The 12,093-nt window shown below is 40.1% G+C and overlaps 1 protein-coding gene across 2 annotated transcripts in view; it reads right to left on the bottom strand.

The window, feature by feature from the left end:
- Positions 1 to 1,078: 1,078 nt before the first annotated feature.
- BACE2 (beta-secretase 2) overlaps positions 1,079 to 12,093 on the bottom strand; it is an 86,967-nt gene continuing 75,952 nt past the window's right edge. For both annotated transcript variants that reach the window (XM_036851565.1, XM_036851566.1), the window contains one exon: positions 1,079 to 1,570. In XM_036851565.1, coding sequence (XP_036707460.1) covers positions 1,317 to 1,570 — 254 coding nt within the window. In that variant the 3' untranslated portion in view covers positions 1,079 to 1,316. The remainder of the gene's footprint in view (positions 1,571 to 12,093) is intronic.

Raw genomic sequence — 12,093 nt, 5'->3', positions numbered from 1 at the left:
CCCAAATAAGGATACCACTGCACACCCAACTCATCACCAAAGACTGAACACGCCAAAGGGAAGACGCATGTAGGTCAACCGTTGACGGACTTGGTTAAGCTGTTTCAGATGGGTGTGCTCGAGCCTCGGGAGTCCTGCAAAGAGAAGCACGTGGTTCCAAAGCACAGGAAAAAGTAGACATTCCCTAGCATCTTTTGCATGTCTTGTGCCTTCCTTCCTCGGAGAGCTGGTCAGGAGTATGGGTATTTAGCCATTTCTCTATTTCCCAAAAGAATAATCAGCAACCTACCTTCAGAGGAGAATTGGAAAAAGAAACAACTAAGCTAGTGAAAGAGAACTTGTTTTTCTTCTTAATACAGTGTTTGTTCATTTTAAGTAAGAGTAAGCTTATGTGATGGTAACCAGCTTGGTGACAGAACGTCTCCAGGTTGACGTGTGGTTCAGCACCTATTACGTCTCGCCTGCTGGAAAGAGGATTCTTTAGGTGAGGGCAGCAGCTGGAACCAGGCTGCCTGCACCCCCATCAGGCACAGGACCCTGGGAAAAAGTCTCAACAGAGGTAGTTTTTACTTTTATACCCAAAATACTATGGAAGTATTGAGTACAAAGAGTAGGTTTCCTTCCCACTCGAAGGCCTTCCATCTTCAGAAGAGGCTGGTGAAGACTTAAGTGAGCATCTCTCTCTAGTAGAGTCCAGCTCCCGTTCAGAGCACAGAGAGACCCAGAAAAGGGGCCTGCTGCTCTTTTTCCAACTCAGAAGGGGGCAGGATGGTCATACCATCAGGCCCCAGACTTCTTCTGCTGTCATACCGTGAGCCTTCTTGTACCACGTTGACGCAGGCTGAGCCTGGTACAAAATACCCTTAAATGTGATTAATACAAAAAGCTTCCCATTAGCTAAGAAGAATTATAAACTATATGCACTTATTTCTCCAGAGATAGGAGGGAGGAGAGAACAAGCCAAACAAGCAAGGCTCTTGGTTTTCTTTTCTTTTCTTTTTTTTTTGGAGGGGGTGGGGGGGTGGCACACCTAGATAGTTTGGCATAACCAGCTAATAAAGCCTGAAGCCCAATTCACTCTGTTTTGATTATGAATGAGGTGTCTTTTATTATCATTTTCCTTGGAAGTAGGAGAGTAGGAGGAAGCTTTAAAATCAAGAATCAAAATACAGTGAATCTGGAAGGCATCTGGGAGCAGAACAGAGACTTAAGACTAATGGACACAGGAAGAAACCTTGCCTTATAACCCCTGCCTGCTGCCCCTTGAATTGTCATAATCCTTGAGTTCAAGGTTGCTAGAGTTTAGGCTTTTCTCTTCATTTCCAGCGATGCCGGACGAGAGAGGACTCATCATTGACGACCTCGGGATCTGGGGGTAGATGCCGGCACCGGAACGGAAGTAGCAGCAGGATAATTAAGATAAGAAGGATGATTCCACACACGCTCATGAGAGTATAGGACACGATCCACAAAATGGGCTCATTCAAAGGCAGGGCAGGGACGCAGTTGCTGGCTATGTCCTCTGTTGAGAAAGGCCCAGAAATTTCAGACACTGGAGCACCTGCGATTTCTGAGGAGACAGAAGGGGGAAAATCCACAGCTATGAAATGAGCAGTCCATCTCTATCGCATGACAAAAGAGATAACCCTGTGCTTTATCAGCCCAAGTCAAGTCACATCGGCACTCAGGTTCCAAGGGCCCAGGCATCTGAGCACGCACCGAGGGAGGTCTCAGTGGCCGTATCCCTTCAGAGGATCCGGTCCCCTTTGCACTGGAATGACAGCATGTTTCAAGGTCTGCAGGTGTTGGACCCACATGGTGGGGAGTAATGTGCAGAAGGGCCCATGCGGAAGCGTCAGGTGATTCGTGGAGGCTGGCAAGGCTGGAGTGCTATGCAGGTGAGAGTGTGTCAGTCAGAGCCTGTTAGGAGCTGTGTGGTCCTGCTTCCTCAGTGGAGATGAGCAAGGAAGAGTAGGGCCAGGAAATAGGAAGAGAAGTAGCATCTAGAACAGAAAACTCAGCCGCACCCACCAGAATCACAGGGATTTCCCCTGTGGAGTCAACCTGAGTGCATGCTCCGTGGTGGATTCCCCAGTAGGTAACATGTTCACATCAGCCTGACCCACATTCCTAATGGGTTCCAAGACCAGCTGGGTAAGCCTGGCCCAGGAGACCCTTCCCCATTGCACTCCTGTCCTATGTCACATCTCCAGTGTACACAGGACCCAGAATCAAGAGTGGTTAGTGAGTGCAACAGCAGATTCAGGACATAACTGGTAACCAAGAGAAAACACGGCTACAATTCATCCCGTGACTTTTGCAAACTGACTCTTGAAAAATGTTCTTCCTGGAGAAGGAAGTTGAAGTGATTTCCTGAAGCAGGTTGGGGATTGCCAGTATTTCATTTGTCTACACTAGCCTGATCTGCTCCTTTCAGAAGTATAGAATTTGCTTGGCATCTCAAGTTTTACCTGGAAAAAGAAAAAGGCCTCATGACCCATTTATTTGTATTTAACTGCAGAAATGAATATTTAGGTGCCAGAAAATAACACTGCTAAGCATTAATTTTCCTGTAAGTAAAGCCTCAAGATCCTAAGACCTGCCAAGTAAGATCTTTTTTTTACTAAGGAAAGAAAAAGTCAAAATAACAATGGAATAATAGTTAAAAGTATGGTTTAAAATGTGGGAAAAGACAAACTCAAATAGTTTGCAAAGAGGTTACATTTTCTTGTTACAAATGTGGATTCTGTAAATGTGGATCCATGGCTTTTTCTAAGTGTGCTGGGAGAGAAAAGCAAGGGACAGAGCCTGCAATACCTACGAACAGAGGGATGCTGGCCTTCAGTTAATCTAGACACCCAAGTGCCTGTAGCATCTTCAGCTACCGGCAGCCTGCCAGGTCCTTTTGAAAATCAAGTTTTGTTGGAACACAGCCACTTTCATTCATTTATGTATTGTCTATGGTTATTTTTGTGCTAAAACAGCAGAGTGGGACAGTTGTGACAGAGACCATCTGGCTCAAAAACCTAAAATATTTACTATCTGGCTCTTCGTGGAAAAAGTTTGCCAATACCTGGCCTATAGCATTTAACAAACATTTTAAATAACAAAAAATAACTCCACTCTTCTTATTACAAAGGCGATACATACGTACAGTAGAAAATTTGAAAATATAAGTAAACAAGGAAATAAAAACTCATAAATTCACCACCCAGAAACGTCAATATTCATAGTTTAGAGTATAATCATAGGCATCAATTTTTTAAACAAAGATGGGATCATGTAACACATGCTGTTTCATACACTGTATGTTCACATTACGTGATAAAAATCTTTGATATCACTTCATTTTCCACAATGCTATTTTTATGACTACACAAAAAACCAAACTATAGATGTATCGAATTTGCTTATCAATCCCTATTTGTGACTATTTAAGTGGTTTTCAATATTTCCACCATTATAAACACTGACATATGAAACATATTGTACCTAAATCTTTGCCCATATTCTTATTATGTTTCAGAATGAATAAATAAAGTAAAATATGGGTCAAGGTATGCTCACTTTTAGGCATCTGGATATATGCTGACAACATGCCCACAAGAAAGGTTGAGCCACTGTGCACACATGCCCACCAGCATAGGATGGGGGTGCCACTTCCCACTCTCACACCAGCATCTATAAGGAAGCATCTATAAGGAAGAATGATGGTCCTCAATCCAAGATCATAATGTTTACAATTCTCTGATTACTAGTTGGGGGACTATTTGAAAAATACACTCACTGGCCATTTCTATTTCTATTATAATTTCTATCTTTTTCTCATGGATTTGTAAGAGTGGTTTATATGGTAAAAAACTTTTTTTTGGCTGCAAATGTCTTTCCACAGTAGGTCATTTGTCTTTTCAAAGATTTATTTACTTTGTAAATAGAGAAGCTTTAACAAATGCAATTATGAGAGTGAAACATGCTTAGTGCAAAGACAATATCTTAATAGAGCAAAGCACAAAGAAATGAAAAATCACTTGAAACCACTTCTGCTTCTAGACAAGATGGAAGAGGAACCAGATTTACCCTCCCACCTGAAACAACTAAAATAGACACACAAAAAAATACATGAAAAAAAGACTCTGAAGATACTAAAACTTGAACAAGGAGAGACAGTAAATCCTGAGAGATGGGAAACAGATGGTGTGAGCCACACAGGTGCCCTTCTTACTGCCTTGAGAGAGTTCCTGGGTTGTGGCACAGAGAAGGGTGACACTGGCGGAGTATGGTGGTCTCCCCAAGTTGGGGAGACAGAGGCAGAAATCCAGAGAAGCAAAGGCTGTTAGAGTTTGCAGGGAGAGAAGTGCAGAGGAGACAGCTACACAGAGAAATGCCGCACATCTCCAGAGGACCTCCCCTGAGCCTCCAGCTGAGTGCTGACCTTAAAATGAATGAAGGCCAGTGAAAGAACCACTTGGAAGGATTAAAAGAAACAGTGCTTGGAGTTCACACAGGGCTGAGAATAATGCCTATTGCCAATTATTTCCTGTTCACTCTTGTTTCCCACAGTGAAAAAAACAAACAAAAACAAACAAAAACCCAGAAAAACTCACTCAATTCACAGGGTACTTAGAGCACTAAGGGTCTTTCCTCTGTAATAGGAAAGATTAATCATAGACTAAACACTGCTCTGATCCCTCTGATAAAGCTTAAAGGCAAGACAAAAAAGGATCAAGCTCTTTCTAAGGAACTTAACTGTGACCCAGAACAAATCTCAAGAGTATTTTAGAGAATACAAACATATTCAGTGCCCAACAAGGTAACATTCACAATGTCTGGCATCCAATACAAAATTACCAAGATGCAAGGAAAGAGGAAAACACAATACGTAGCAGGGGAAAACTAATCAACTAAAACTTAGCAAGAAATGACACAGGTGATAGAATTATTAGACAGGGTATTAAGACAGTTATTATAACTCTATTCCACTCAGGAAACTAGAGGAAGTATTAGCCATGTTAAACAGAGACACACAAACTATATATATAAAAAAAAAAGACCTACATCAAGCTTCTAGAGATTAAAAACTGCATTACGTGAGATGAAAAATACACTGAATGGTGTTAATAGCAGATAATACACTGCAGAAAAAAGACAAGTGAACTTGAAAACATACCAATAGGAACTATCGAAATGAAACAAAGAAGGAGCAAAATACTGAAAAAAATAGAAAATCAGTAAACCATGGGACCACCTAAATGAGAGGAGAGGATGGGAGACAGAAAAAATATTTGAAGAAATAGTAACCAAAAATTTTCCAAATTTGATAGAAAGTATAAACCCGCAGATCCAGGAGGCTCAAAGAACCCCAAGTATAAGAAACATGAATACACCAGTGAATTGCTGAAAACCAGTGATAAAGAGAAAAATCTTTAAAGCAGAGAGAAAAAGAAATATTATGTACAAAGGAACAAAGAAAAGGATTACAGAAGATTTCATGTCAGAAGTAATACAAGCTACAAGATAGTGGGGCAACATCTTTAGAATACCAGGGGGAGAAACCCTGCCAGCCTAGAATTCTACACAAAGCAAAAATATTTTTCAAAAGTGAAGATAAAAAAGATGTTTTCAGACATACACGAGCTGAAAGAATTTATCATAGGCAGACACACACATGCGCGTGCACAAACACACACACACATATGCATAATGAAGGATTATTCAGTCTTAAAAAATAAGGAGATCTTGCCATTTGTGTAACATGGATGAGCCTGGAGGACATTATGCTAAATGGAATTAGCCAGACACAAAATGACAAATACTGCATGATCCACTTACATGTGAAATCTAAAAAAGTCAAACTCATAGTTTCAGAGAGTAGAATGGTCATTGCTAGGGGCTGGGGGGGTGGGCATATGGGGAGGTGTTAAGGCACACAAAGTTGCAGTTATGCAAGATGAATAAGTCTGGGATCTAATGTACAGCATGGTGATTATAGGTAACAATACTGTATACTTGAAATTTGCTAAGAGGGTGTATCTTAAGTGTTCTTACCACTACCAAAAAAAAAAAAAAAAAAGGAAGAAAGAAAGAAACTACTATGTGAGGCAATGAACATGTTAATTAGCTTGGGTGTGGTAATCATTTCACAATGTACACATATATCAAAACATCAAGTTGTATACCTTAAATATGTATAACTTTTATTTGTCAATTATATCTCAATAAAGCTGAAAAAAAGAAAGAAATCATCACCATAGAGCTGCACTATAAAATAAACTAAAGGAAACCCTTCCAGCAGAAGAAAAATGATATCAGGTGGAAACACTGGACCTACACACAGAAAAGAACACTATAAATTGTAACTATGTAGGCAATTGTAAAATCTTCATTTCTAACTTTAAATATTTAAAAAGATAACTGACTGATTAAAGCAAAAATAATAACAATATATTGGGTGGTTTGTAACACACATCTAAGTAATATGTATGACAATAACTGCACAAATGACAGAGGGGAGAAAGGGAAGTACACTGTGTAGGTTCTTTTACTCAGGAAGTGGTAGATGTGATAAGGTAAATGTGGATACTACAAACCCTAGAGCCACTAAAATAACGTAGCAAAGAGTCATAGCTAATAAACAAGGGGAAAAAAATGCTCAATTCAAAAGAAGGCAGAGGGGCTTCCCTGGCGGCGCAGTGGTTAAGAATCCACCTGCCAATGCAGGGGACATGGGTTCAAGCCCTGCTACAAGAAGATATCACGTGCTGCGGAGCAACTAAGCCCGTGTGCCACAACTACTGAGCCTGTGCTCTAGAGCCTGTGAGCCACAACTACTGAGCCCACGTGCCACAACTACTGAAGCCCGTGTGCCTAGAGCCCATGCTCTGCAACAAGAGAAGCCACTGCAATGAGAAGCCTGCACACCGCAATGAAGAGTAGCCCCCACTTACCGCAACTAGAGAAAGCTTGTATGCAGCAACAAAGACCCAATGCAGCCAAAAAAAAAAAAAAAAAAGGCAGAAAGAGAAAAAAGGGAAAGGAAGAACAGATAAGATAGAGAAAACACATAGCAAGACTGCAGACTTAAACCAAACCATATCAATCATCACATTAAATATAAATAGTCTACACGAGGGGTTTGTGGACTTTTTCCATAAAGGACCATGTTAACATGTTAGGTTTTTTGGGTCATACATGATTTCTATCACATATTCCTTTCGATTTTTTTAAACAACCTTTTAAGAATGTAAAAACCATTCTTAGTTCATGGGCCATAGAAAAGCAGGCTACGTGCCAGATATAGCCTGCTGGTTGCTGTTTGCTGAAGTCTGGTCTAAACACCCCAGTTGAAAAACTGAGATTGTCAAACTAGATAAAAAGCAAGACCAAACTATAGGCTGCTTACAAGAAGCCTACTTTAAATGTAAATACTCAATTATGTTAAAAGTCATAGGATGGAAAAAGATGTATCATGCTAATGCTGATAAAAAGAAACCCAGAGTGGCTATATTAATATCAGACAGAGTAGATCCAGAGCAGAGGATTATCAGATAAACATGGTAATTTCATAATGATAAAATGTTCAATTCATAAATATGACATAATTTCTGCCTCTAGCAACAGAATTTCAAAATATGTAAAAGAAGAATGGTAAAAGTGCAAAAGGAGGAATAGACAACTTCACAAATATACTCAGAGATTTCAACATCCTTTTCTCAATAATAGAGCAAGGAGACAGAAAATAAGTAAGGATACAGATAACCTGAACGATTCTATCAATCAATTTGACAATTACAGAATACTCCACCCACACAGCAGTATATACTTTGTTTTCAAGAGCACATAGGACATTTACCAAGATAGACCGTATTCTGGGCCACACTACAAGTTTCAATAAATTTTAAAAGATTCAATTCATACTATGTTCTCTGGCAACAGTGGAACTATACATCAACAACTAAAAGATAGCTGGAAAATCCCTAAATATTTGGAAACTAAATAACACATTTCTAAAACTATAAAATGTCTAGAAAAAACACAGGAGGAAATCTTTGTGTCACTGAGGTAGGCAAAAAATTTCTTAGCTCTAACACCAAAAAGCACAATGTATAAAAGAAAAATACTGATAAATTTTATTTCATCAAAATTAAGAACCTGTCCTCTTTGAAAGACAATATTAAGAGACTGAAAAGACTGGGAGAAAATATTTGCGAGTCACATTTTTGATAAAGGATTTGTATTCTGAATATAAAGAACTCTGAAAACTCAAAAATAAGAAAACAACTCAATACAAAAATGGGCAAGAAAATGTGAAAAGACACTTCACCAGAGAAAATGTGTAAATGGCACATAAGCACATGAAAAGATGTTCAAGACCATGAGTCATTAGGGAAATGCAAATTTAAACCACAATAAGATACAACTAACTACCTATTAAAATGAAAAAGATGGACCATATCAAATGTTGGTGAGGATGTAGAGGCACTGAAACTCTCATACACAGCTGGTGGAAATGGAAAATGACACAGCCATCTCTGAAAAACAGTTTGGCAATTTCTTAGGAAGTGAAACCTATCCCTCTCCTATGAGTCAGCCATTCCACTCCTAGGTATTTACTCAGGAGAAATGAAAATTATGTCCAAGGGCTTCTACACTAATTTTCAGAGCAGCTTTATTTATAATAGCCAAAAAAACCCGGAAACAACCCAAAAGTTCAACAGGTGACAGGGGTAAACCAATTATGATATATCTATGCAATTCAGCATTGCTCAGCATAAACATGAATGAACTACTGATACATGAAAAAAAGAAATCAATCTCAAAATAATTATGCTGAGTGAAAGAAGTCAGACAAAAAGGAATGCATGCTATGATTCCATTTATATGATATTCTAAAAAGTGAAAAGTAATCTATAGTGACAGAAGGCAGATCAGTGGCTACCTGGGGTTGGGGTCGGAGGCAGCAAGGGCTGGGGGGCAGGAAGGACAGAAAAGTACAAGGAAACTTCGGGGCATGATGAAAATGTTTATCATCTTGTGTGTGGGGATGGTTTTCAGGTTGCACACCTAATGTAAAACTTACCAAATTGTACCCTATAACACAAATGGCTCATTTCATACCAATTATATCTCAATGACGCTTTCAAAAAATCAAAAGAACAAGGCAGTCAAAAAAGTATGTCAAAGAATAACACATGTGAAATGATTGCATTTAGGTTAAAAAAGAAAAACAAAACCAACGCCAGCTCTGCTAGGTACCTAGGGATTTTAGTATTTTAGTATTGTTCTTCAAGTGGAACGCCCAAGTTTATACATGTTTCCATATATGAGACACACACACATCTGCCTAGATTTATGATGGGGTTACAGCCCAGTAAACCCATGATGAGTTGAAAATATCATTAAGTCAAAATGCATTTAATACACCTGACCTACTGAACATCGTAGCTGAGCCTAGCCTACCTTAACAGTGCTCAGAACACTTACATTAGAACACTTAACATTAGCCTACAGGTGGGCAAAATCATCTGATACAAAGCCTATTTTATAATAAGGTGTTGAATATCTCCTGTAATTTACTGACTACTGTATTGAAAGTGAAAAACAGAATGGCTGTCTGGGTACAGAATGGTTCTAAGCGTGTCATCGGTTGTTTACCCTGGAGATTGCGGGGCGGACTGGCATCTGAGGCATCTGGGGCTGCCGCCGCCCAGCATCCCAACAGCATCGACAGCATATTGCTAGCTCAGCCGAAGATCAAAATCCACACCTGAAAGTAAGCTTTCTACTGAATGCATATGGCTTTCACACCATCACAAAGTCAAAAAATCTCAAGTCAAACCACCATAAATCTAGGACCATCTGTACATATATACAAATACAATAAAAATAGTAAAAAAACCCCCAAAAAACAACCCAACATCATCAAATTTTCTTTAATGTACATGTATTATTTTTATAATCAGAAAAGTTATGTATTTTTTAAAAAGTTTTTGAGAACTAGCCCCAATTTAAGGTTGTCAGATATAATGTATTATCTGGAAACAACAGCCTTCTCACACTTGCTAACCAGCCACCCAATGTTAAAGGAAAGTTGATTTTAAATTACTTCTGAAGAGTATTTTCTAGAAATGCCATTCACTGAAAAGCCTGTGCATTTATTACACATACTACTAATTCTGTGGTCACAGAACAGATTTTCACTTTTCACGTTGGATCTATTTATGAGAGGCCATAGTGTGCCGTGGCTAAGAGCATGGTCCCTGGGGGGCAAGTCCCAGTTGCCGCTTCTGAGCTGTGTCATTTTGGTCAAGTTACTGAACTTCTTTGCCCCGCAGTTTCCCCATCTGTAAAGTGAAGCCAATGATAGCAGAGTCTTGTTGTGTAGATAACCAAGTCAATAGGAGTTAAGCACTTAGCAGGGTGCCTGGACTAAGGTCAGGGTTTACTAAATGTCAGCTGTTAATACACTGTTACTTTAAATTCTTTCATCAAGGGCTTGGGTTAAAATTTTAATTATGCATTTTCTGTCTTGTCTCCTAGAAGGTCAGGACCCAGCTGATAATGAGTGCCTGAGGAAGACAGCTCCTTTACCAACTATAAAAGTTATAGTGGTCGGGTCTTTCCCACCACAGCATACAAAATGAAGTGACCCATCCCCTCCCATGGATTAGCTGGTACTGAGATGCTTTCTGAGTGGACGTGGTTTACTTGGAAGAGTGTCCTGGCATTATAGGACCGGTGCAATGGATTCAGTACCGTTTTGCTCTGCAACCATGTGAAGCCACTTACCATCCCAAAGCCTCAGTGTTCTTTTCTGCAAAATGAGGAAGCAGGGCTGCCTAATCTATGTCTTTGGGGGCCCTTGGCTTTGGCATCTTTTGGTTGTACTCTAAGTAGATGGCAGAGGCATATCTCTGAGACTCTGTTCTTAACAGCTAACTTTCCTATTTTTAAACATGAACCAGAATATCCAGTTTCAACCTGCCGCAAAGAAAATTCACAGTTAAACGACTGCCACAATCCATGATGTGTCTCAAATTGTCTAAGCTGAAATCTATACAGTTCTTGGGTGCTAGATGTCTCAATCTATAAAAAGAGATGGGTGGTGTTTCAGAAGCTTTGGATACATTAAGAGAAAGTTGTCAATTTTAACACGCTACTATTTTCCTAGCTATAGGACATTTGGTCCAGGCAACAGAGGCAGGTGAATGTGCTCCAGCCCCCGGTACCTGTTCCAGGTACGTGCGACTATGTGCTGCAGACCCAGGCTGGCCATCTCCATGACACGCCACGACTGCCACCTTGTTTATCTGGCTCTGATCTAAGACTAGAATAGTGACTGTCCGTAGGAGTGGAGGGTGAGTTGAGGAGAAGCAGGGGCAGAAGAAGAGAAGCATCTGGGGATCTTTTTCCAAAATACCCATCACGCACCCACCCACCACCATTCTTGTATACCTTGGCTGAAAAAAGAGGTGAGGATGTAGACCATGCATAGTTTAAAAAGCTCCCCAGGAGATTCAAATCAAAGAGCTCCCACTCACTGCCTTCTTTCCCACCCCAACCCTTATAGAGAAGCCTAATCCCGTAAGCTAAGTGTTGTCTGACAAACACAGATTATTATGAAAACCAAAATAAAGACACTAGGGGAGAAGGGCAGCTCCCAAAGATTTTCAGGTTCTGGTTGGTGCAAAGGTAGAACTTTCTCCTGCTGTAACACACACAAAAGAGGACAAAAACAACCCTTAATTTTAAATTTGTAGCTGAGCTCAGAAATAGGCCCCAGGGCTGGGTTCCAATTCCCAACGAGTTGGAGGTGGACAGAAGACTTGACCCCAGCACCAAGGACAGGGGTGCTAGAGATGACATGCCAGCAAAAGTCTGGCCCATCAGTACAGGGAGCCAGGAAAACTCTACCAACAAGGAAGCCTGACTCTGTCTGAGGTTTGAGGAGGGTGGAAGCTGAGGGCAAGAAAGACTGTCCCATGAGAAACAGAACCTCAAAACCAATACCTCAATCATGGCCAGCATCTAAATTTACACAACTTGGTGTAGAAACACCATACTTCTCATGGTTTGAAAAACACTCAACAGAAAAGT

Source organism: Balaenoptera musculus, chromosome 4 (assembly GCF_009873245.2).
Source record: "Balaenoptera musculus isolate JJ_BM4_2016_0621 chromosome 4, mBalMus1.pri.v3, whole genome shotgun sequence".
Classification (NCBI taxonomy): Eukaryota; Metazoa; Chordata; class Mammalia; order Artiodactyla; family Balaenopteridae; genus Balaenoptera; species Balaenoptera musculus.
The sequence above is the reverse complement of the archived record's forward strand: the minus strand, read 5'-3'. Positions and strand labels throughout refer to the sequence as shown.